At 44.4% G+C, this 27,132-nt stretch overlaps 2 protein-coding genes across 2 annotated transcripts in view; both read left to right on the top strand.

Moving 5' to 3' along the window:
- Positions 1–11,297: 11,297 nt before the first annotated feature.
- LOC103273269 (5-hydroxytryptamine receptor 3E-like) lies at positions 11,298–17,264 on the top strand. Its single transcript, XM_008070696.1, is given in 10 exon segments — positions 11,298–11,318; positions 11,846–11,890; positions 14,732–14,841; positions 15,013–15,026; positions 15,029–15,181; positions 15,812–15,936; positions 16,334–16,507; positions 16,509–16,539; positions 16,685–16,909; positions 17,035–17,264. Coding segments are annotated over 10 exon segments (1,128 nt in total).
- Positions 17,265–26,813: 9,549 nt separating this feature from the next.
- Positions 26,814–27,132, top strand: part of EIF2B5 (eukaryotic translation initiation factor 2B subunit epsilon) — a 9,982-nt gene continuing 9,663 nt past the window's right edge. Inside the window, exon 1 of the mRNA XM_021718874.1 lies at positions 26,814–26,868. Within this exon, the coding sequence (XP_021574549.1) occupies positions 26,814–26,868 (55 nt within the window). The remainder of the gene's footprint in view (positions 26,869–27,132) is intronic.

Raw genomic sequence — 27,132 nt, forward strand, 5'->3', positions numbered from 1 at the left:
TTCACCACATTAACAGAATGAAGAGGAAAAAACATGTGATCTTAGTTAATGAGGAAAAACACATTTGGCAAAATTAAACAAACTTTCATGAAGAAAAACTTCAACAAATTCAACAAAAAATTCCTTCTATAAATAGAAGGAAATTACCTCAACATAATAAACACCATCTATAAAAATCCCCAACAAACATATACTCAATAGTGAAAGACTGACTGCCCCAAAATTTAACTACTAAAATAGCTTACTGAACAAGAACAAAACAAAGATACCCACTTTCGCTTCTATTCAACATAGTCAGGGAAGTTCTAGCCAGAGCAAGTAGGCAAGAAAAATAAAGGCTTCTAAATTGAAAAGGAAGAAATAAAATTTTCTCTTTTTTCAGATGATATAATATTCTATGTAGAAAACCTTAACAATCCCACAGGCCAGGCTCGGTGGCTCAACCTGTAATCCCAGCACTTTGGAAAGCTGAGGCGAATGGAATGCCTGAGCCCACAGGTTCGAGACCAGCCCAGGCAACTTGACGAGACCTCGTCTCTACAATAAATCAAAAATTAACTGGGCATGGTGGCACATGCCTGTAGTTCTGGCTACTTGGAAGGCTGCGGTGGAAGGATTGTCGGAGCACAGCAGGTTGACACTAGGGTGGCTGTGAGCATGCCACTGCATCCCAGCTTGGGCGATGGAGTGAGACTCCAACTCAAAAAAAAAAAAGTCCCACAAAACAAACTATCAGAAGTAATAAATCAGTTCCACAAAATAGCAAGATACAAAGTCAGCTAACAAAAATCAGTTGCATTTCTATATACCAATGAACTAATGATGAACAATCAAAAAAGGAAATTACCAAAACAATTTCATTTATGACAGTATCAGAGAGAAAAAATACTTAGGAATTAACTTAGCCAAAGAAGTAAAAGACTTACAAAATGAAAGACTTGTACAAAACGTTACTGAAAGAAATTTTTAAAAACATAAATAAGGCCAGGAACAGTGGCTTATGCCTGTAATCTTAGCACTTTGGGAGGCTGAGGTGGGACAATAGCTTGAACCCAGGAGTTTAAGACCAGCTTGGGCAACATAGCGTGATCTAATCTCTACAAAAATCTAAAAATTAACAGGGTGTGGTGGTACATGCCTGTAGTCTCAGCTACTCAGGAGGCCGAGGCAGAAGGATCACCTGAACCCAGGAGGCCAAGGCTGCAGTGAACCATGCCACTGCCCTCCAGCCTGGGCAACAGAGAGCCCAACTCAAAATAGATTAATAAATAAAAACACATAAACAATTGGAAATGCATCCCGTGTTCATGGATTGGAAGACTTAAATTGTTAAAATGTCAATGCTGGCCAAGTTCGTGACTCAGCCTGTAATCCCAGCACTTTGGGAGGCTGAGATGAGTGCATTGCCTGAGCCCGTGGGTTCGAGACCAGTCCAGGCAACTGGGTGAGACCTCGTCTCTACAATGAATCAAAAAATTAGCCGGGTGTGGTAGTGCACACCTGTAGTTCCGGCTACTTGGAAGGCTGAGGTGGAAGAATCACTGGAGCCCAGCAGGTCGAGGCTGTGGTGGCCAGGAGAGTGCCACTACACTCAGTCTGGGTGTCACAGAGTGAGACTCCGATTCAAAAAAAAAAAATGTCAACGCTACTTAATGCAATGGACAGATTCAATGCAATCCCTATCAAAATCCCAATAACTTTTTTTGCATAAATATAAAAATCTAATCCAAAATTAGTATAGACCCTCAAGGGACTTCAACTAGCCAAAACAATTTTTTAAAAAAAATGAGCCAAGTGTGGTGGCTCATGCCTATAATCCCTGCACTTTGGAAGGTAGAAGCAAGAAGATTGCCTGAGTCCAAAGGTTAGAGACTCCTAGGCAACATGCAAGTCCTCATCTCTACAATAAATCAAAATATTAGCTGGGTGTGGTGGTGCCTGCCTGCAACCCCAGTTACTTGGAAGGCTGAAGCAGAAGGATCTCCTGAACCAGCAGGTCAAGGCTATAGTAGCCATGACCATGCCACTGAACTCCAGCCTGGGCAATACAGCGAGACTCCAACTCAAAAAAAAAAAAGAAAGAAAAGTGAAGCTGGAGAACTTACACTTTATGATCAAAACTTACAAAGCTACATTAATTATAACAGTGTGGTACTGGCATAAAGATAGACATATAAACTAATGGAATACAACAAAGGTCCCAGAAATAGACCTTTGCATACATGATCAAATAATTTCTGCAAGTGTGTCAAGACCATTCAGTGAGGAAAAGTGGTCTTTCAATAAACGATGTTGAGAAAACTGGATATCCACATGCAAAAGAATAAAGTTGAACACTCCACCATATACAAAAATTAAGTCAAAATGGATCAAAGATCTAAATGTAGACCTAAAACAATAAAACTTCTAGAAGAAAGCATAGGTCAGGCTGGGTGCAGTGGCTCAAGTCTGAAATCCCAGCGCTTTGGGAGACCAAGGCGAGAGGACTGTCTGAGCTCAGGAGTTCAAGACCAGCCTGGGCAACTTGGTGAGACCTCGTCTCTACAATAAGTCAAAAAATTAGCCAGACGTGGTGGCATATACCTATAGTTCCAGCTACTTGGAAGGCTGAGGTGGAAGGATTGCCTGAGCCCAGCAGGTCGAGGCTGTGGTGCCTCTGAGCAAGCCACTGAACTCCAGCCTGGGCAACAGAGTGAGATTCTGATTCAAAAGAAAGAAAGAAAGAAAAAGAAAGGAAGGAAGGAAGGAAGGAAGGAAGAAAAAAAGGAAGGAAGGAAGAAAGAAAGAGAAAACACAGGGCAAAAGATTCATAACATAGGATTTTGCAATAACTTTTTTGGATGACACCGAAAACACAAGTGACAAAAGAAAATAATGAACAAATTGCACTTAATGAAAATGTTTTAAATTTGTGGATCAAAAATCACTATTAACAGAGTAAAAAGGTGACTCACAGAACAGAAGAAAACATTTGCAAATCATATATCTGGGCAGGGATTAGTATCTAGAATATACAGAGGATCCCGAAACTCAACGACAAAACAAACAAATTATTTTATTTTATTTTATTTTAATAAATTTTTTTTTTGAGTCAGAGTCTAACTCTGTCACTCAGACTGGAGTGCAGTGGCCGCTCCCGGCCACCACAATCTTGACCTGCTGGGCTCCGGCGATCCTTCCGCCTCAGCCTTCCAAGTAGCTGGAACTACAGACACACGCTACCACGCCCAGCTAATTTTTTGATTTATTGTAGAGATGAGGTGTTGCCAAGTTGCCCACATGGGTCTCGAACCCGCAGGCTCAGGCAATCCACGCACCTCGGCCTCCCAAAGCACAGAATTACTGGCTAAGCCACCGAGCCAGGCCAAATAATTTTATTTTAAAGTGGGCAAAGGAGCCGGTGCAGTGGCTCACTTTGGAAGGCCAAGGTGGGAGGATCCCTTGAGGCCAGGAGTTTGAGACCAGCCTGGGCAAGATAGCAAGACCCTGTCTGGAGAAAAAAATTTAAACAAAGAAAAAAATAAAATGGGCAAATGACTTCAATAGAAATTTCTCAAAAGAAGAAATACAGAAGGCCAATAAGCACATGAAAAGATGATCCATATCACTAATCATTAAGGAAATACAAATCAAAACTACAATGAAACACCACCTGACACCTATTAAATGGCTACTACTTAAAAACAAACAAACAGAAAATAACAAGTGTTGGTAAGAATGTGGAGATATTGAATCCCCTTGAAAACAGTATGGCAGTTCTTCAAAAAGTATAAAAAAATAGAATTACTATACTATCCAGCATTTTCACTTCTCAATATATACCCAGAAGAATTTAAGGATGGGTCTCTTAGAGGTATCTGTAAGAGACCATAGCTGTGTTATTTACAACAGCCAAAATATGGAAGCAACCCAAATGTCCATTGCCAAATGAATGATAAGTAAAATGTGATATATTCATGCAACGGATTGTTTTCAGTCTTAGAAAGAAAGGAAATTGTGCCAATATGCTACAACACAGACAGCATGCTAAGTGAAATAAGCCTGTCACAAAAAAGATAATACTATATGATTTCATAAATATGGTCTGAGTACCACATAGGTCCTTAGAATGGTCAAAATCATAGAGACAGAAAGTATGGTGGTTGCCAGGAGCTAAAGAGAGGAGGCAATGGGGAGTTATTGTTAAATGGGTAGAGAGTTTAGGTTTTACCAGATGAAAAGCATTATAGAGATGGATGGTGGCGATGGTTGCTCAGCATGAGGAATGTATCTAATATTACTCAACTGTACCCTGAAAAATGGTAGTGATGGTAAATCTTATGTATATTTCACCACAATAAAAAAGTGGGGAAAAATTAATGCTTATACATCTCACACATCAGGATGACTGTTCAAAAAAATGGAAAATAGCATGTGTTACTGAGGATTTGGAGAAACTGGAACCCTCGGACACTGCTGGTAGGAATGTAAAATTGTGTCACCGCTAGAGAAAACAGTTATAAGGAAATGGTTGAGGATGTTCCTCAAAAAGTTTAAAAATTACCATATTTTCCAGCAATTTCACTTCTAGATATATACCCCAAATAACTGAAAGTGGGGACTCATACAGCTGCCTGTGTTATGATTGAGTAATCAAGAAGAAGTTACGCCAGCAAGTTGAGTTTAATTAATTATGAATTTAATAAACACGTGGGTCAAGAGTAGGCAAATGCCAGAAAAACTCTTGGCAAATTGGTGCAGTTTGTGACAAGCTTTTATAGGTAAAATTTGCGGCATTGGCTATGTAGCAACTTAGTGACCATAGCAACTATTAACTAATGACTTGGCAACCAAAATGGGAACTTCGATTGTTAGGGAGCTTTGATTAACTTCATGTCAGGTAGGTATAGCCAGTGCTCAGAAACTCCCTGGAGTTCTGCCGTTAAGATATAGTTTAAGGTAGTTACATAGAGACAAGGAAGAAGAATTATTATACAATGGGAGTTACCTTGGTTAGATCACTAACAGAATATAAGAACAAACTATGAAAATGTCAAAGCGTAATATTTGATTTCAGTTAACAAAGCATACAATTACATGGAAGCTATGGCAAAGGAGTTCTGTAATGGTCAGCAGGCAGTGGTCAGCATAACCTGCCCAAAGGAGACAAAGCTGGAGGTCTGTGGTCATGGGAACGTTATTATAATCACACGTAGGCATTGATTTTTTTTTTTTTTTTTTTTTTTTGAGTTGGAGTCTCACTCTGTCACCCAGACTGGAGTGCAGTGGCCGCTCCTAGCCACCGCAGCCTCGACCTGCTGGGCTCCGGCGATCCTTCCGCCTCAGCCTTCTGAGTAGCCGGAATTACAGGCACGCACTACCACGCCCGGCTGATTTTTTGATTTATTGTAGAGATGAGGTCTCGCCAAGCTGCCCAGGCAGGTCTCGAACCCGCGGGCTCAGGCAATCCACTCACCTCAGCCTCCCAAAGCGGGGGATTACAGGCTAAGCCACCAAGCCTGGCTGGCATTGATTCTTAGGTCAGGCAGGTAACTAAGATGAAAGTTTTAAACAAAATGGAGTAAGCTGGTTAATATTATTACTTTGCTTGCAATTTGATTTTATTAACTGATTTAGCTTATTTCACTTTTACACACATGTTCATAGCAGCATTATTCATAATAGCCAATAGGTGGAAACAACCCAAATGCCTGTCAACAGATGAATGGATGAACAAAATGTGATATGTGCAATGAAATACTATTCAGTCTTAAAAAGGAATGAAATTCTAGCCCATGCTACAACATGGATGAACTTTGATTTTTTTTTTCCTGAGTTGGAGTGTTGCTCAGGCTGGCGTACAGTCACCCCAGTGTCGACCTGCTGGGCTCTGGCAATCCTTCTGCCTCAGCCTTCCAAGTAGCCAGAACTACAAGCGTACCCGCCTAATTTTTGATTTATTGTGGAGATGAGGTCTCGCCAAGTTGCCCGGGCTGGTCGCGAACCCACGGGCTCAGGCAATCAACCAGCCTCGGCCTCCCAAAGTGCTGGGATTACAGGCTGAGCCACCGAGCCTGGCCTGGATAAACTTTGAGAACATAATGCTAAATGAATAATAAAGCTAGATACAAAAGGACAAATATCATTTGATTCCACATGTAGGAGTACATACAGTAGGCAAATACAGAGAGTGGAATAGAGAGGAGTCAGGGGATAGAAGGAATGGGGAGTTTAAAGAGCACAGAGTTCCTGTTTGTGACAATGAAAAAGTTCTAGAAATGGATAGTGTTGATGGTTGCACAACATTGTGAAAGTGCCGATGAATTGCATACTTGAGAATGATTAAGGTGGTGAGTTTTATGTTATGTATAGCTTACCACGATAAAAAATTTAATATTAAAAAGTATGGTCCAGTTCTCACTCATAAGTGGACCCTGAACATTTATCATAATACTATATGAAAGGGATTGGCAGTAGCAGGTCGCTGCTGGGGGGGAGGGTACATAACACTAATAAGGGTATCTGATCCCAAACCAGGTGAAGTGAGGGCCAATGGGAGGCCCCAACTTCATCTGTATGATGACCACTTATGTACCTAACACTGAATCATACCCCGATCTTTAAAATTAAAATTAAAATAAATTTTAAAAGGTCTGTTCCAGCCAAGTGTGGTGGCTCACGCCTGCAATCCCAGCACTTTGGGAGGCAGAGGGAAGAGGATTGCCTGGGCAACTTGGTGAGATCTTGTCTCTGCAATAAACCAAAAAATTAGCTGGGCATTGTGGCACATGCCTGTCATTCCAGCTACTTGGAAGGCTGAGGCGGAAGGGTTGCCTGAGCCCACTAGGTTGAGGTTGTGGTAGCCGGGAGCATGCCACTGCACTCCAGCCTGGGTGACAGAGTAAGACTCCAATTCAAAAAGTACACACATACACACATATATATTCCAAAGAAAAAAATTAAAGAAATATTGAAAACCAAAATGACAGAAGAGAATAATACAAAAAAAAAAAAAAAAAGGGAGAAAGAGGACTTTTTTTTTTTTGGAGTCTCACTGTCACCTGGGCATTGTAGCATGCTCATGGCCACCGTAGCCTCGACCTGCTGGGCTCAGGCGATCCTTCTGCCTCAGCCTTTTAAGTAGCTGGAACTACAGGTGTGCGCCACCATGTCCAGTTAATTTTTTTTTTAATTTATTGTAGACACGTGGTTCTCCCAAGTTGCCCAGGCTGGTCTCGAATCCCTGGACACAGACAATCCTCTTGCCTCCACCTCCCAAAGTGCTGGGAGTGCCCAACTGAAAGTTTTTAAAGAACCAAATAAAACTCCTAAAAATGAAAAATATAATCATCGAAATTAAAAACTCAGTGAATGGATGAGATGGAAGTGTAAACACAGTTGAGGAGAGAATTTGTTTCCTAGAAGCTAGATCTGAAGAACTCACTAGGGACACAGATAAAAAGGTGGAAAAGAGGAAAGAGAGGTGTAGTAGGCAGATGTTCACGTCCTAAGCTCAGGAACTTTTGATAGGTTATATGGAAAAGAGGGAATTAAGGTTGCAGATAGAATTAAGGTTGCTAATTAGCTAGCCTTGAGGTAGGGAGATTATCCTGGATTATCCAGGAGGATCCAATGTAATCATCATGGTCCTTATAAGTGGAAGAGAGAGAGAGAAGAAAATAAGAAGAGAGATGAGAAGACAGTGTAAGAAAACTTGGCCCAACGTTGCAGTTTTTGAAGATGAAAGAATGGCGCAATGAACCAAGAAAAACAGTCAGTTTAAAAGCTGGGAAAAGCTGGGCAAAGCTGGGCTCGGTGGCTCAGCCTGCAATCCCGCGCCTTTGGGAGGCTGAGGTGAGTGGATTGCCTGAGCCCGTGGGTTCAAGACCCACCTGGGCAGCAAGACCTCATCTCTACAATAAATCAAAAAATCAGCCGGGCGTGGTAGCGCGCGCCTGTAATTCCGGCTACTCGGAAGGCTGAGGCGGAAGGATTGCCGGAGCCCAGGAGGCGAGGCTGCGGTGGCTGGAAGCGGCCACTGCACTCCAGTCTGGGTGACCGAGTGAAACTTCAACTCAAAAAAAAAAAAAAAAAAAAAGCTGGAAAAGACAAGAAAATAGATTCTTCTCTAGATCCTCCAGAAGGAATGCAGTCTTGCTGACACATTAATTTTAGCCCAGTAAAACCCATTTCAGACTTCTGGCCCACAGACCTGTAAACTAATAAATTGTGTTTCTTTAAGCTGCTAGGTTTGCGACATGTTACAATAGCAATAACACGCATGTAAAATAGAAGAAAATCCTCAAGGATATGTCTAATAAGAGAAGGAATAGAGGAAATATAATATTTTTTAAATGGCTGAGAATTTTCCAGAATTGAAGAGATGACACTTCAGACTCAGGGATCACACCAAGGTTTGAACACGATCACTATAAACTGTCTATGACCATACACATTGTAGTGAAATATCTAAGTCTAAGAGAAGTCTTAAAAGCAAACCGAACCTCAAGCATAGGCAAGAACAAGATAATCAGAATGCTCTTTCCAGGAACGTTACAAATATCAGTGGTCAACCAATGCTATCAGTATTCAAAGTTAGACTCTAGGTGTGGCTTGTGTTTCTTTAATCTTGGCATTCCTGGGTCCCAGTACATGTTCAGAGGAGAATTTGGACAAAGAAGGTGGAAGGAGGCTTGTTCCACAGGGAGAGATTTCCCTTCTACCTTGTTCTCAGTCTTTTGCTTCAAGGTAAGAAAGGGGCAACGACAAAGGTAGAAAAGGGAGCCCTCTCTGGTAGAACATCTAGAAACTTCCTTCAGATTCTGACTCCTAGAAATTATCTAAGATGGGCATCATTTTTTTGTTTGTTTTTATAACTGTGTTACATGATGCCCCAACAGACTTTCCTTCTCTTAAAGATGGAAAATCGTCTTCCAGGTACATGCCACAGAAGAGTACATCTATTGTTTCTCCCATGAACCATCCACAATTGTCCTTTTCTTTTTTTTGAATTGGAGTCTCTCTCTGTCACCCAGGTTGGAGTGCAGTGACATGCTCACGGTCACCCCAGCATCAACCTACTGGGCTCAGGCAATCCTTCCGCCTCAACCTTCCAAGTAGCCGGAACTACAGGCACGTGCCACCATGCCCAGCAAATTTTTTGATTTATTGTAGCGATGAGGTCTCGCCAAGTTGCCCAGGCTGGTCTTGAATCCGTGGACTCAGGCAATCCTCTCAGCTTTGCCTCCCAAAGTGCTGGGATTATAGACGTGAGCCACTGTGCCTGACCTAATTGTCTTTTTTTCTATTTAGCTTTTATATCCTTCCATCTTTCTTCCCACGTGTGTAATTCTTTCTATCTACAGGTATGAAACCCATCCCATTGTAGCAAACTGCCCACCTGCTTTAGCCATAACTTCCCCATCCACCTACTGGATCCAAGGACTCTAGATTAGGTAAGATGCCAGAGGACAGCAGGTCAAGGGTGAAAATAGATCATGCCTCTCTTCCAGGAGGTTAACATGATAGAGTGGCAAGAACATAGGATTTGGAGACAGATGGGCCTGAACTTGGTCCCTCACTTTTCAAGTTGTGAAAACTTGGGTGAGTTGCTTAACTTCTCTGAGTTCAAATTTCCTCATCTGTAAAATAGGACCTACCTTGCAGGGTTGTGAAGATTCAATGAGAGAAAGTAGGTAGCACAATGCCTGGCATTTAATAAGGGTCAATAAACGTCATCTGTCCCCCTTAGGTTGTCACATGACTGGATAAGGGAGCACAGGAGGCAACTGAGTCACAAGTGGCTTTAAAGGCCAGTACAGGGAAGAGTTACACATTGTACATTTGATCTAGGCAGTAAAAGGTTTTTTAAAAGCTCCTCTGGGCACTTGCAGACAGAAATCGACACATGAATATTCACTGTTCATAGAACAACTCAAGAATTTGCCTGGAGAGCCCTGTGACTTCCGAAATGGATAAGGCTTGATGTTCTTGGCACAGAGGTCCTCACCCATCTCGCTCATTCCAGGTTGTTGCTTCTCCAACAAATTTCCATCAGTAGAAAATTGGAATCATTGTTAGTCAGAAAAGTAGGGGAAGGCAATACCTCAAAAGCTTCAAGCTAATAAATATGTAGAATTATGTATCCATTAGAATAAAATCAAAACTAGAAAGCCTCAAACTAGAAAGCTGATGATAGGGCTGAGCAGCAAAAAGGAGGGAGAAGGAAGGCTGAGCAGTCAAAGTGTAAATCAGTGTGCCCTCCTTGGGACCCTGGGACTATAATCCTATGTGAGGACTATCACTGTTCCAGGGCTCAGTTTGCATAAAGATTTGGGCATGCTTTGCATGGAGGCAGAAATATTAGAATGAAGACTGGAGCCCTAACTCAGCATACCACATTAGCTTCCATCATTTGCATTCCATCCTGGCCCATCCTCCCAGGCCTCGGCAGGAAGCACCCTGCATCTGAACCCCTCTTGGTAATTGGTGATCCCCTCCCCTAATCTTCATCTCATCACTGGGGATGCAGCAGCAGCAGACAGACCCGGGTTCGGATCAAGTTCATCTTCTGCCTTTTATTACCTGAGTTTGAGAAGTTACTTCCTCTTACTGTACGTCAGTTAACTTGTTTATTACAAGAGAATTAAAAAACAGTATCTGAGCCAGGCACAGTGGCTCAAGCCTGTAATCCCAGCACTTTGGGAGGCGGAGGCAAGAAGATTGCCTGAGCCCACAGGTTCAAGACCAGCCTGGTTAACTTGGCGAGACCTCATCTCTACAATAAATAAAAAAATTAGCTGGGCATGGTGGCCCGTGCCTGTAGTTCCAGCTGCTTGGAAGGCTGAGGTGGCAGGATCGCCAGAGCCCAGCAAGTCGAGGCTGCGGTGGCCGGGAGCAGCCACTGCACTCCAGTCTGGGTGACAGAGTGAGACTCCAACTCAAAACAAAAAACAAACAAACAAACAAACAGTATCTGCTTGATAGGAGATTGGGAGGATCAAATGAGGTCGTCCATTTGAAGGGTTTAGAATATACTTGACATATAGTCAATGCTTAATGAATAGTGCTGTCATTATTATCACAGGCTACCTAGGCCTTTCCTTGGGGCCTCTCTCATGTAGGGAACATTGGGGTTTTCTCTCTCATTTCATGGGTCTGATGTTCACTACAGGAAGGGGCAGTACTTTCACCATAAATGCTCAGGATTTGGCCAGCATGGGGTGAATCCCACTGCTCTGGATTCAGTGTTTGACAGAAAAGCCCGCCGTCCAGTCACCAACCTCAGTGTACCTACCAGAGTCAACCTCTCCTTCACGATGTCTGCCATCCTAGATGTGGTGAGTTCTGACTTCTCACACACTCCTTGGTGTCCTTAACTATTTCCCAACCCCTGGCAAAGTGATCCTTAAAGTCCTTAACCACATTGCAACCTCCTCCGCCATTGCTATGCAGCATTTACCTTGCATGGGAATCTCAAAGAAGCTCTGTGCAGTTCAGCAGAGTGAAGTACAACAGCATGTGGAAGAGAATCTTCTTTCCCTGGCTGCTTGCCAGTGTCCAGGATCTACCCCCAGAGGTTCTGATTGGATGAAACCCAGGCATGGTTATTTTTAAGCTCCCCAAGTTATTCTAAGATACAGGCAGGGTTGAGAAGCACTGCTTTATTCCAGTCCTGCTGTGAACTCCTCTGCCCACGGCCTAACACATCTGTTTTGATCAAACTTTTGTCCTTGGCCTGTAATATTGACCTTGATCACAGCATTCCCTTTATATACCTTGGGGTGTGGAGGACAAAAATGGGAAAGGGGGTGAGGAACAGACTTCTTATTGGCAACATGCTGGAAACAGGAAATTCTTTTGGCAGGATGAACAATTACAGCTCTTGTCATCATTCCTGTGGCTGGAAATGGTATGGCCAACACTTTATTCTCTCCCTGCATTTAGAGTCAGAAAGGATTTTAAACAAAGATATAATAATCATGACTTTTTATGTATCAAATATTATTTTAAAACATATGAAGGAGAAACTGAGAAATCCACCTTTCAAAGATCAGACAGAAGAGTAAATGTATGGTGATTTTTAGCAGTACAATTAAGATTCTTAATCTAATAAACATACCAAACTTTGTACCAATGAATGTGCATAATCTTTTCGGATACACATAGGGTATTCCCCAATGCTGACGAAATTTTTAACCACAAAAATGTCTGAACATAATTGAGAAAAAGTCATCTCTGACTACCATATAAGAAAATAGAAACTGTCCGGGCTTGGTTGCTCAGCCTGCAATCCCAGCGCTTTGGGAGGCCGAGGTGAGTGGATTGCCTGAGCCCGCAGGTTCAAGACCCACCTGGGCAACTTGGCGAGACCTCATCTCTACAATGAATCAAAAAAAATTAGCCTGGCGTGGTAGCGCATGCCTGTAATTCCAGCTACTTGGAAGGCTGAGGCAGAAGGATCACGGGAGCCCAGCATGTCGAGGCTGCGGTGGCTGGGAGCAGTCACTGCCCTCCAGTCTGGGCAACCAAGTGAGACTCCAACTCAAAACAAAAAACAAAAAAAGAAAATAAATAAAAAGAAAACATTTTAAAAAAGAAAATAGAAACTAACAACAAAAGTGTAGTCCCCAGAAAGTCTTGTTTCTTGGGAATTTAAAATTAAACTTCCATACATGTGCAGGTTTGTTTTTAAAAATTAAGCTTCCAAATATTGGGTGCTAAAAAGAAAATAAAACAATTAAATAGAAATTATGGAGTAATTAGAAATAAAGATCATACATATGAAAATCTTTGGGATGTAGCCAAAACATAAAACGCAGTGGAAAATGTATATCTCAAGTGCATTGATTAGAAAACAAGGTATGTGGAAGAATGGGAGGAAAAGTAAGTAAATGGATTAAGTTTCCAACTTGAAAAGCCTACTTGGATGGAAAAAAGGATCAGGGGAAAGACAGTTAACAATCAACTAGGGCAGGCTCAGTGGCTCACGCCTATAATCCCAGCACTTTGGGAGGCCAAGGTAAGAGGACTGTCTCAGCCCACAGGCTCAAGACCAGCCTGGGCAACTTAGTGAGACCTCATCTCTACAATAAATCAAAAAATTACCCGGGTGCAGTGGCACATGCCTCTAGTTCCAGCTACTTGGGAGGCTGAGGCAGAAGGATCACCTGAGTCCAGCAGGTCGAGGCTGCAGTGGCTGTGAGTGTGCCACTGCACTCCATCCTGAGAGACAGAGTGAGACTCCAACTCAAAAAAAAAAACAAAAAACAAAAAAATCCCCAAAAAACCAAACAAAAAAAACATCACCTAACCTTCTCATAGTGTGGTTCCCAGTTCAGCAGCACTGGCTGATAGCACCACCTGGAAGCATATGAGAAACATACTCGATCCCAGGTCCCACATAGGGTGACCAACCATCCCAGCCTGCCCAAGACTGAGAAATTCTCAGGTTATGGGACATCCAATGCCAAGACCAGGATAGTTCCTGGCAAACCAGAATGAGTTAGTCACCCTACCTATTGAATCGGAATCTACATTTCAACAGGATCCCTACGTGTTTTGTAAGCACAGTGAAGTTTGAGAAGCTTCTCATACAAACTTTTATCTAATATGCATAGAAACCCCTGTTTTGGCTGTAGCCACAAACAGAAGCTGCTGATGCCAAAAGTGCCTTGACACTAGACAAGCCCACCCAGAGTTGGACAATCCTTAAAAACATTTTCCAGGGAAGGTGACCAGCCTTGGAAAAGAGAACTGGTCACCTCAGAGGCAAGAGAAGATAGTATATGGCACCAGTCAAAGATAGGAAGACCATTAAGCCTCTTGGCTTCAAAGAACCTAAGGGCTTGTTCAAGGTCTCCTTATTACAGAGACCAGTGGAAGATGACTAGAAGACAGTTAAAACCCCACTAGATCCTAATATATAATAATCTCTCTCTTGGCAGGTTCTACAGCAGATTATGAAACTGCATTCCATATAACTCCAGATCCCAGGGAAATATCAACAACATTACAGTTGACAAAATTCTTCCATATACCCTATTTTATTTGAAACTCACTGCAACTTATTTCACACTAAAGAAATTCTAGCTCAGAGAAATTGAGATACTGATCTTTCAACGCATTCTTACTGCAGAAAGGAAAGGATTTCACTAATCATCAGTAATTACCCACTAAAGGAGGCAAACAGAGGGATCAAAATTTATGAAGAAAGCCGGGCTCAGTGGCTCAGCCTGTAATCCCATGCTTTGGGAGGCTGAGGTGAGGGGATTGTCTGAGCCTGTGGGTTCGAGACCCACCTAGGCAACTTGGTGAGACCTCATCTCTACAATAAATAAAAAAATTAGCCGGGCGTGGTAGTGCACGCCTGTAGTTCCAGCTACTTGAAAGGCTGAGGCGGAAGGATGGCCAGAGCCCAGCAGGTTGAGGCTGCAGTGGCCGGGAGTGGCCACTGCACTCCAGTCTGGGCAACTGAGTGAGACTCCAACTCAAAAAAAAAAAAAAGAAATGTATGAAGAAATGGACGCGGGGAGGTTTGATTTTATCTGTAATTCTAATTTATTGAGGAAAAAGGCAAATTTATTAAAATACTGATTCCACACAAAGCCAGGTGGTTGATATACAGATGTTTGTTCTATTATTTTGTATATTTTCTATTTGCTTGAAATATTTCATAACTTCTTTTTTAAAAAAATGAAAAAAAACTCCAGTTCATCTCAGGCTTTCACCTCTCCCCACTACTGGGATCTAGGTCTGGGATAACCCGTTTATCAGCTGGAACCCAGAGGAGTGTAAGGGCCTTACGAAGATCAGCATGGCAACCAAGAACCCGTGGCTCCCAGACATTTTCATCGTTGAGTTGTGTGTAACAAGGGCTGGGGCAAGTCAGAGGGAAGTCCCATCTCCTGGTTTCAGCACAGACCACAGTTTACCACTGGGGCCACCACACATGGTCTTTAAATGATTAAGAAACAACCACAGAGATAAGAAGAAAAACCACAGCATCTGTCTCCTACCTCATCTCTCTTCCAGCATGGATGTGGGTAAGACCCAAAAGACCTCACAGCATATGTAAGTAATGAAGGTCGCATCAAGTATAAGAAACCCATGAAGGTGGCCAGTATCTGTAACCTGGACATCTTCTACTTCCCCTTTGACCAGCAGAACTGCACACTCACCTTCAGGTCCTTCCTCTACACAGGTGAGTGTCAGTGGGTTCTCAAAGATAGGGTAAATAACAACCAACAAGACCACAGAAAATAAAATACTAAGAAATATGAGTAAATGGTGACCAAGGAGTATGAACGAAGCAAAAAATAAGGTTCTGTGCATGGTAAAGTATTTTCCATAAAGGCAGAACCCAAGTCTACCCTATTTGTTACCATCCCAAGCCTCTAGCAAAATTCCTGGCATATGGTAGGCAGTCAAAACATATGTTGAAAGCAGGGCTCGGTGGCTCAGCCTGTATCCCGCGCCTTTGGGAGGCTGAGGTGAGTGGATTGCCTGAGCCCGTGAGTTTGAGACCCGCCTGGGCAGGCGAGATCTCATCTCTACAATAAATCAAAAAAGCCGGGCATGGTAGCGCATGCCTATAATTCTGGCTACCTGGAAGGCTGAGGTGGAAGGATCGCCGGAGCCCAGCAGGTTGAGGCTGCGGTGGCTGGGAGCGGCCACTGCACTCCAGTCTGGGTGACAGAGTGAGACTCCAACTCAAAAAAAAAAAAAAAAAAAACCAAAAACATTTGTTGAGTGGAAAAATAGAAAAAAAGTGCAGTTAAGACACCAGGAAATGATATCCTTGGAAAATGATTTGGATGGTTCTCACTTTCAGTGGATAACATGCTGCTGGGAATGGAGAAAGAAGTGTGGGAAATAGCAGACACGTCCCGGGACATCGTTTAGACCCATGGAGAATGGGAGCCTCTGAGCATCAACAAGGCCACCCCGAGAATATCTGTGGGAGCCAGCCTGTATGATCAGATCGAGTTCTACGTGAGCTCGGAGGCCCTTGCTTTTTCTTTCCTCCCTTGCATCTACCCTTGTCTAGAGTCTCCACCAAATGGGGATCTCCCAAGTTTCAGGGTCTCTCAGTCTTACCACTTCTGCCTGAGGCCAGAACCCTCTCTCCTGGCTGTCTGTTCAGCCTCACTCTCCTTCCTAAAGCTCATGGCTCTGGCCTAACTCTCTCTTGGCAGGTTCTACCCCAGATTATGAAGCTGCATTCCACATAGCTCCAGACCCCAGGGGACATCAGGCCAATGAAAACGACAGAGACAGAAATAATCACTGCCGTTTCTGGATTTGGGATTTCCTCTGACCCCATATCCACTTCTCTTTCTCTCCTCCCTACCAGGTGGCCATCAGGCGTAGGCCCAGCCTCTATGTGATAAACCTTTTGGTACCCAGTGGTTTTCTGGTTGCCATTGATGCCCTCAGCTTCTACTTGCCAGCCGAGAATGAGAATCATGCCCTGGTCAAGATAACACTTCTGCTGGGCTACAACGTCTTCCTGCTCATGATGAATGACTTTACTCCCCACCAGTGGCACCCCCCTCATCAGTATGCCCCCTCTGGCCTCTGGGGAGAGAAGAAAGGGAGGGAGGTAGACTGGGAAAGGAGGCTCTGTGCCTGCCAGGGTGTAATTGGAAGAGAGGAGAGAAGTTCTAGGTGGAGCCTCTGGCCCTCACACAGGCTTTCCCTCCAGGTGTCTACTTTGCCCTGTGCCTGTCCCTGATGGTGGCCAGCCTGCTAGAGACCATCTTCATCACCTACCTGCTGCACCTGGCCACCACCCAGCCCCCACCCATGCCTCGGTGGCTCCACGCCCTGCTGCTGCACTGCACCAGCCCAAGGAAATGCTGCCCCACTGGGCCCCAGAAGCGAAATAAGGGCCTGGGACTCACCCCCACCCACCTGCCTGATGAGGGAAGTCAGCGTTACCCACACTTCCTCTTCCCATACCTTCTCTTCTCTGCTCCTGCCTCCTCCTTCCCTGTCACCATCCCCTTGTGGGTGACCTTCACAGCCCATGGCTGAGTCTCTGTCTTTCTGCAGGTCTGAAGGAGCCAGAGGTGCTGGCAGGGCAGATGCCAGGCCCCAGAGAGGCGGAACCGACTGGAAGCTCAGGATGGCCAAGGGCCCAGCAGGAACAGGAGGCCCGGGAGCAGCCCTCCGTGGAGCTGTGGGTGCAGTTCAGCCACGCGATGGACACCCTGCTCTTCCGCCTCTACCTGCTCTTCATGGCCTCCTCCATCCTCACTGTCATCGTCCTCTGGAACACCTAGGCAGGTGCCTGCCTGTGAACCCCAGTCTGGAGCTTCTCTTGCCTCCAGGAGCCAGCCAGATCTTCACCCTTTCCTGAGTTCTGACTATCATGTCCCCAAAGATCGACAAGTCCCTGCATGTACCCCAATCCAGCCCTGCTGATCAGTCCCATCCAATCCCAGACACTTCCCCTGTGTTCCTGCGTTCTGTCGGCTTCCCTGGTCCTATCATGTGTTCTAGTTCAGCTCATTAACTGACCCAAATGAATAATCTTGCAGAGATTTCTGGTTCTTTGTCATGTCATGGGGTAGAAATGTACCTACCCAGGACTGATAGCATCACATATCACCTGTGCATCTCTTTGTCTGTGATAGAGCTTTGATGTCATAAGGAATGCGTCTCTCCCCTTAAGTCCAATGTGACAACTGTCCTGTGTGAGGAGTTTTAATTCTCTCAGGCGCTTTCAAGTTAGTTCTTTTTTATTCATCTTTTTCATTATCTTGTACTGACTTCATCTTAACATTCTCCCAATTTATTTTTTCTTTTTATTCTTTTTCTTATTTTTGAAGTTGAATTCTCCGTTGAGCATTCTCAGTCTTTCTATAAATTTTACTCATAATGGCTTTAGCTCTATCCCGTAGGTTTTAGAATAAGGTGTTCTCCTCTCCGTTACTTTGTAGACAATTCATAATTTGTTTTTATTTCCTCTTTGATCTAAGAGTTATTTGGGAGAGGGTGTCTTAATATCTATCAATAAGAGGTTTTCGTTATTGTTATCTTTTCAGTGTTAATTTCCAGCTTCTTGGTTTATGATCAGAAAGATGATCTGTACACTAAAAACTTTTGGGATTTGAGCCGGGCTCAGTGGCTCAGCCTGTAATCCCGCGCCTTTGGGAGGCTGAGGTGAGTGGATTGCCTGAGCCCGCGGGTTCGAGACCTGCCTCTACAATAAATCAAAAAATTAGCTGGGCATGGTAGCGCATGCCTGTAATTCCGGCTACTCGGAAGGCTGAGGCGGAAGGATTGCCGGAGCCCAGCAGGTCGAGGCTGCGGTGGCCAGGAGCAGCCACTGCACTCCAGTCTGGGCGACAGAGTGAAACTCCAACTCAAGAAAAAAAAACTTTTGGGATTTATAAAGTTTTCTCCCAACTGAATGCATAATTGGCTCTCTAAAATATTTTGTTTCAGGACATTAAAAAAAGTTTATATTCTAAGCCAGGCTGGGCAACTAGGTGAGACCTCGTTGCTACAATAAATCAAAAGATTGGCCAGATGTGGTAGTGCATGCCTGTAGTTCCAGCTACTTGGAAGGCTGAGGCGGAAGGATTACCTGAGCCCAGCAGATCAAGGCTGCAGTGGCTGTGAGTTTGCCACTGCACTCCAGCCTGGGTGACCGGGTGAGACTCCAACTGAAAAAAAAAAAAAAAAAATGTTCTCTCTGGGCTGGGCGTGGTGGTTCATACCTGTAATCCCAGCATTTTGGAGGCAGAGGTGAGAGGATTGCCTGAGCCCAGAGGTTTGTGCCCAGTCTGAGCAACTTGGCAAGACCTTGTCTTTACAGTAAATCAAGAAAATTAGCCAGGTGTGGTGGTGCATGCCTGCAGTTCTATCTACTTAGAAGGCTGAGGTGGAAGGAGTGCCTGAACCCAGCAGGTTGAGGCTATGGTAGCCATGATGCAAATACATACACATACACGTGCACACACACACATGCACATACACACAAAAACAGTTAGATAGAAGGAATAAGTTCTAGTAGTCAATAATACAGTAGGAAAATTATGGTTAACAATTCATTGTATATTTCAAAATAGCTAGAAGACAAGAATTGCAACGTTCCCAACACAAAGAAAAATGTTCTTTCTTCCCCCCAACATCCATCCACCATCAGTAAAATTCTTTTGATGGTCAATTGTTTTAGTTTTTGTTTACCTGAAAAAATATTTATTTTACTCTTGTTCTTGAAGGATAATTTTTCACTGGGTACAGTGGCTCACACCTGTAATCCTAGCACTTTGGGAGGCGAAGGTGAGAGGATTGCCTGAGTCCAGGGATTCGACACCAGCCTGGGCTACTTGGTGAGACCTCATCTCTACAATAAATACAAAAAATTAGCCGGGCATGGTGACACGTGCCTGTGGTTCCAGCTACTTGGAAGGTTGAGGCAGAAGGATTGCCTGAGCCCAGCAAGTTTGTGCTGCGGTGGCCATGAGCATGCCCCTCCACTCCAGCCTGGGCAACAGAGTAAGACTTCAACTCAAAAAAAAAAAGGAAGATAGTTTTTCTGGGACAACAACTCCAAGTTACATTATTTTCTCTCAACACTTTGAAGAAGTCATGCCATTATCTTCTGGCTTCCATTTTTGCTGTAGTGAAGTCGATCTAAGTTTTGTTCCCTTTTAGGTAATATTGTGTATATTTTCTTTCTGGCTGTTTCTAATCTTTTTGTCTTTGGAGTTTTGCCACCAAATACTGTCCAGACATTGGGGAAACTTTGTTTCTTCTGGTCAACCCTTTAGAAGAGAGTTCCCATAGCAGAACTCTTGGTACCTGGTGATGCGTTTCTATGGCAACCAATCATTCCTGAGTGCCAGGGACTGAACAGTCTCCCTCAGTCCAGGATGCAGGACTTTCAGTGCTAAAAGTGAGACAGTCCTAGGAAAATAAGAACAGGTGGCCACCCTACCTCCTTCCCCTTCTTCAGACCACAGCCTTCCCACTCCTGGAGCACACACGTTCCTCAGGGAAGGCTGGATGAAGAGTAGACTATCACAGATTCACACTGTTCCTGCAATCCCTCCTCTCCCTGAATTCGAGACCCCGACGTTCAGGCTTATTCATTCAGCCACAGTTTTTATCTTCTGGAAGGTCGTCTCGGAGACCCTTTTGTCTTTTCCCAATCCAGTCTCGTTCAGGAACCTGAACCTCTCTTCAAGAGGGCTGGTCTGTACATGTCTAGATCTCAGAGTGGCCAGGTAAAATTATTTTCCGCTCTGAGCTCCATGAACATCGTGAATGTGGCTAGTTCCCACTTCACAGTACTGGATCCCGCTATATCAAAAGGTACCTCAGCAGTCTAGTAGTTAGTGAGGAAGTTGCCGCATAGCACAGAAATGACCTCGAGGGGGCGGTGTTGCTTAACGCTACAAACCACCCTTCTGCGTCTCCTTGCCCAGCCAAAGTAGTGCATTGTTAATGACTTTCTTGCTTTTGTTTTTGTTTTTTAGTCGGAGTCTCACTCTGTCGCCCAGGCTGGAGTGCAGTGGCACGCTCACGGCCACCCCAGCGTCGACCTGCTGGGCTCCGGCCATCCTTCCGCCTCAGCCCTCCGAGTAGCAGAAACTACGAGAGCGCGCTACCACGCACTGCTAATTTTTTGATTTACTGAAGAGACGCAGTCTCACCATGTTGCCCAGGCCGGTCTCGAACCCGCGGACTCAGTTAATCCTCTCGCCTCGGCTTGAGAAAACTGGTTTTTTGTAGGCCCTGTTGAAGAGACAAGACTCTAGTGATAGGAGCAAACTGGTGGAGCACTTGGAGGGTAATGTTGGGGCTTTTTGGACTTTACATTTGGGCTCACTTGTTGCTCAGTGATCAGAGCTGGTTGTTTCCTGCTATGAGTGTTGTTTATTTTTCTAGTTACTTTTGGGTTGGAGTCCCTGTTTTGAAAGTTAAAGGTTCTAAATATACTATGGGATAGCTGAGGTTTTTACTGTCCATGTCCTAACTTGGTAGAAAATGATGAGAAATAAACTCCTGAGTTCTTCCCTGTTCTCAGGATCACCTCCAGAGATATACCTAGTCCTGGGTGGTGTCCTGAATGGAATGTATCCTACCATTATTTTGACATATTTATAGGTAGAATCTAGGGAAGAAAAAAGTGCTGTTTAAAGTTAGTGAGAAGAAAACATATAGGAAAAGCTTCACAGCTTTGGATTTGGCAATGATTTCTTGGACATGATAACATAAGCACAGGCAACAAAAGAAAATCATAGATAAGCTAAACTTCATAAAAATGAAAAATTTTTGTACATCAAAGAACACTGTCAAAAGAATCAAAAGGTAGCCGGGTGTGGTGGTTCATGCCTGTAATCCCAGCACTTTGGGAGGCAGAGGTGAGAGGATTGCCTGAGCCCAGGGGTTTGAGACCAGGGCAACATGGTGAGAACTCTTCTCTACGATAAATGAAAAAACTAGCCAGGTGTATGGCTTGCACCTGTAGCTCCAGCTACTTGGAAGACTGAGGTGGAAGGATCGCCTGAGCCCAGCAGGTCGAGGCTACGGTGACCGTGAGCATGCCATTGCACTCCAACCGGGGTGATTGTGAGACTCTGACTCAAAAAAAAAAAAAAGAAGAAGAAGAATCAAAAGATAATCTACAGAATGGGAGAAAATATTTTCAATCATATATCTGATAAGAGATTGATATTCAGAATATGTTAAAAAAATTCTTGTAACTCAACAAAATCAGCCCAATTTAAAAGTGGGCAAAGGGGCCAGGTGTGGTGTCTCACACCTGTAATCCCAGGACTTTGGGAGGCCGAGGCAAGAGGATTGCTTAAGCCCAAGGGTTGGAGACCAGCCTAGGCAGCTTGGCAAGACCTTGGCTCTACAATAAATCAAAAAATTCGCCAGACATGGTGACATGCGCCTATAGTTCCAGCTACTTGGAAGGCTGAGGTGGAAAGATTACCTGAGCCCAGCAGGTCCAGGCTGTGATAGCCGTGAGCATGCCACTGCACTCCAACCTGGGCAAACAGAGTGAGACTCTGACTCAAAATAAATAAATAATAAAAGTGGACAAAGGACTTAGACATTTCTCCAGAGAAGACATGCGAATGGTCAATAAGCACATGAAAAGATGCTCGACATCACTAGTCACTAGGGAAGTACAAATCAAAACTATAATGAGAACACTTCATACCTGTTAGGACAGCTTTTATTTTTTTTTTAATAAAGAAAAAACAATGTGTCCATAAGGATGTGAAAAAATTGGAATCCTTGGGCACTGTTGGTGGGAAAGTAAAATGATGCATCTGCTGTAAAAAAAACAGCATGGCAGTAACTAAAATAATTAAACATAGAATTACCATATGATATCGCAGTTCCACTTATTTTAGGCATATGCCCCAAATAAGTGAAAGTAGAGACTTGCACAGATATTTGCACGCCTGTGTCCATAGCAACAGCAAATGGTGGAAGCAACCCATGTGTCCAATGACAAATGAATGGATAAACAAAATGTGGTATGAACATTCAATGGAATACATTTTGCCTTTAAAAAGAAGGAAATTCAGCCGGACTCGGTGGCTCAGCCTGTAATCCCACGCTTTGGGAGGCTGAGGTGAGTGGATTGCCTGAGCCCGTGGGTTTGAGACCCACCTGGGCAACTTGGCGAGACCTCATCTCTACAATAAATTTTTTTAAAAAATCAACCGGGCATGGTAGTGCGTGCTTGTAATTCCGGCTACTCGGAAGGCTGAGGCAGAAGGATCGCCGGAGCCCAGTGGGTCGAGGCTGCAGTGGCCGGGAGCAGCCACTGCACTCCAGTCTGGGTGACAGAGTGAGACTCCAACTCAAATAAATAAATAAATAAATTTTAAAAAAGAAGGAAATTCCATTGCCAGGCTCAGTGGCTCAGCGTGTAATCCCAGCACTTTGAGAGGCCGAGGCGAATGGATTGCGAGCCCGGGTTCAAGACCAGCCCAGGCAATTTGGTGAGACCTCATCTCTGCAATAAATCAAAAATTAGCCAGGCATGGTAGCGCATGCCTGTAGTTCCAGCTACTTGGAAGTCTGCGATGGAAGAATTGCCAGTGCCCAACAGGTCAATGCTGGGGTGGCCGTGAGTGTGCCACTGCACTCCAGCCTGGGTGACAGAGTGAGACTCCAAACTCAAAAAAAAAAAAAAGAAAGAAAGAAAGAAAGAAAGAAAAAAAGAAAGAAATTCTGAAGTATACAACAATGTTGGTGAACCTTAAAGACATTATGCAAAGTGAAACAAGCCAAATACAAAAGGACAAATACTGTATGACTCCTCTTATGCCAGGTGCCTGGAGTAGTCAAATTCATGGAGACAGGAAGTAGAATGGCAGTTGCCAGGAGCTGAGGGAAGTGAGAAATGGGGAGTTAGTGTTTACTGGGTACAGAGTATCCATTTTACAAAATGAAGAGTTCTGTGGATGGATGTTGTGATAATAGCACAACAATGTTAATGTAATTAACACGACAGAACTGTACACTTTTAAATGGTTAATTTCAACAATTTTACATGTCAAGAAAAAAATTAAGATAACTTCCATGTTATGTGTATTTTTACCATAATTTTTTAAAAATCCTCAGCCTTGGGAGACCCAGGCGTTACTCTTTTTTTTTTTTTTTTTTTTGAGTCAGAGTTTCACTCTGTTGCTCAGGCTGGAGTGCAGTGGCACGCTCACAGCCACCGCAGCCTCAACCTGCTGGGCTCAGATGATCCTTCAGCCTTCAAAGTAGCTGGAACTATAGGCACCACACCCGGCTTATTTTTTTATTTTATTGTAGAGATGGGGGTCTCACCAAGTTGCCCAGGCTGGTCTTGAACCCCTGGGCTCAGGCAATTCTCTCACCTCCACCTCCCAAAGTGCTTGGATTACAGGTATGAGCCATTGCACCCGACTGCAAATTTTTTTTTTAAATTAGCCAGGCATGGTAGTGCATGTCTGTAGTCCCAGCCACTCATTAGGTTGAGGCAGGAGGATCACTTGAGCCCAGGAGTTTGAGATTACAGTGAACTCTGATTGCACCACCGTACTCCAGCCTGGGTGATCCTGTCTTCTACCATGTATTAAATAAAAATGTTTTGGCTGGGTGCATTGGCTCACGCCTATAATCCCAGCACTTTGGGAGGCTGAGGTAAGAGGACTGCCTGAGCCCACAGGTTCGAGACCAGCCTGGGCAACTTGGCAAGACCTCATCTCTACAATAAATCAAAAAATTAGCTGAGCATGGTGGCACACGCCTGTAGTTCCAGCTACCTGGAAGGCTGAGGTGGAGGGATTACCTGAGTCCAGCAGGTGGCCATGAGTGTGCCACTGTACTCCAGCCTGGATGACAGAGTGAGACTTCGACTTTTTTAAAAAAATGTGTTTCAGGCAAAATACATTATCATCATAATAGCTAGTAGTTACATTGACAATGTGTCAAATACTATTCTGAGGGTTTTTTATAAATGTCTCATTTATTTATTTCAATTTTTTTTTTTGGAGTCGTTGTCTCACTCTGTCACCCAGGCTGGAGTGCAATGGCATGCTCACAACCACACAGCCCCAACCTGCTGGGTTCAGCCGATCCTTCGCCTCAGCCTTCCAAGTAGCTGGAGCTACAGGTGTGTACCAACACACGCCCAGCTAATTTTTTGATTTTTGTGTGAAAATGAGGTCTCACCAATTAGCCCAGACTTGTCTGAAACTCCTGAGCTCAGGTAATCCTCTTACCTCCGCCTCCCAAAGTGCTGGGATTACAGGTGTGAACCAATCGTGCCCAGCTTTTCTTTCTTTATGGTGTATGTGTGTGTACATGTGCGTATATGTGTAATTATGTATGTATGATTTTCTCTTTCCAGTAAGTTTTTTTAATTCATATTTTTATTTTTGTAAAGAGAGGTCTCGAGTAAGTTTTCAAACAAAAAACAGAGTTAGAGCATGTCCCTGAGACATGTCTATTAAAATCATTATCCATCTAGCCACTGGTCTACAGAATTGTAAGACCTGGGTTTACCACATACACCAATGCTGTCAAAGCAGCGGATTCGCCACTTCTGAGTCATTTAAACATTTCTACAATCTGACCTATTTTCCATACCCCTCAACCCCTCACTTGTGCGTGTGTGTGTCCTACTTTAATTCCTTTTTTATCCCCTGTATTTCTGCTTCTGGATTTGTAGGGCAGCTGAACACCTTCCCCTACAACGTACATTCACTTAATGGGAAGTTTTACTGAGTTGCCTTTTGCCTTTCCTCCTCTAGGCTAATTTTCCAAAACCAGATGGTGTTTGCTCAGCGCCCTCAAAAGAGAAGAAACGACAGACTGCCTCCCTCTCAAGAGAAGGTGGCCGGAGGACAGAGTCAGGTCGGAATCGCCACGTGGAAACAACAATCAGCCCGAGAACTTCAAGTCCCTAAGTGCAGCGCGGGGGTGGGAGCCTCGTTTGCAGAAACTGCAGAATCCTGTGGCCTTGGAATTCGGACGGTTCCCGAGCAGAAAGGCAGCGGCGCCTCGCGGGAAAGCCTGGCCTCGCTTCCACCGCTTCTCCGCGGGGCCGCCCTGCAGCTGGCTTTGTCTATTCGCTGCAGCCACTGCTTCTTTCCCTAAAAAGAAAAGGGCTGTGCCCCTTCAAGTCGGAGGGCTTCACGCTCGCAGTTCCTATACCTGGAAAGCTTGCTGCTGAACTCCAGTCCTACTCAATTTACTGGTGTTCTTGGATCCACTCCCGTCTCTACTCTGCTGAAGACATACTAGATTGGCCGGGCGCCAATCCTGCCTGTAATCCCAGAGTTTGGGGCGATAGAAACAGGAGGGTTGCTTGAAGTCAGCCTGGGAAACATAGCAAGACCATGTCTCTACAAAAAAAAAAAATTTAAATTAGCCTGGCGTAATGGTTCACACCTGTAGTCCCAGCTACTCGGTAGACAGCAGGGAGGATCGCTTGAACCCAGGACCACCGCACTCCGGCCTGGGCGACAGAGTGAGATGCTGACTCTAAAAAAAAAAAAAGAGTAGGCTGATGGGTTGAATGAATGAATAGATGAAGACATCATAAAATAGTCATTGTTATCCCCACATAACTTGGCAGAAAGACTGGAACTATGAAGCCAGACAGATCGGGTACCGATACCAGCTATTCCACTTACTAGTTGGGTAAACGTCTTTCATTCTTCTTGGAGTTCAACAACTGTTGAACGAATGAGCAAGATCTCTTGTAGAGACGTGTGACGAATTAAATGAGATGCTTGCATCGTGCCTGGCTCACAATCAGCACTCAATAGAATTACTATTCTCTCTACTACACCACTTTCTGTATTTATGTAGACTGTGAGTTCCCTGGGGGGGGGGCTGTGTGACGCGGTTCCAGGTCCCCGAGACGTCGGGTCCCATGAAGTGACTAGAAGGAATACGGAGGACTACAGTTTTTAACGTGCTCCGGGCAGGGAAACTGATGGACGATCACAGATCCCGGATGGATCTGGCCCCTCCGCAGCGACCTCAAGTCCCATCGCCACAAGAACGTTGGCTTGTTCAAGTAGGGATGAAGGTATTCTATCCTTGTAGACTGAGTCAGACGTTAATGGGGGTCCCACCCCCGCTCTGCGCCTCCAGTGGCCGAGACCTTGCGACGCGTCCCAGCCTTTCTCGCCTCCAAGCCCAGACCTCTGACGGGGTAGGCGCTAGCAGAAGACGCATGCGCACTTCTCTCTCCTCGTCTCCTCCCTCCCGTCGTTAGTTAGTCCTTCGCGTTTCAAGGGCTCGGCTCTTTTTGTCCCCTACTGCGTGCAGTATCAGTTTCCTTGCGGAAGTGGTGGCCGTGAGAGAAGATGGCCGCCACGGTGGTGGCGCCGCCTGGCGCGGTGGCTATTCGGGCCAACAAGCGCGGCGGCGGCGGCGGGCCGGGGGCTGGCGATAATGTATAAGTATCGATATTGGTTTAACAAAGATCTGCAGGAGAACCTGAAAGCTGGCCCCATGTCTCAAATTGATAACTTCTGTGTCGTATATAGCGGGACGAATGATGAAACCCTGTGAGTATCTCACAGCGATGACGACTGGTACATTGGACGAGAGATCTTCCACTCATATGCCACTTGCTGCCTTACTATGGAATATTAAGGACATAAAATGATCTTTTTTTTTTTT

The sequence above is a fragment of the Carlito syrichta genome, unplaced genomic scaffold (assembly GCF_000164805.1).
Source record: "Carlito syrichta isolate Samal-C Ts95f unplaced genomic scaffold, Tarsius_syrichta-2.0.1 Scaffold313936, whole genome shotgun sequence".
NCBI classification, from domain to species: Eukaryota; Metazoa; Chordata; class Mammalia; order Primates; family Tarsiidae; genus Carlito; species Carlito syrichta.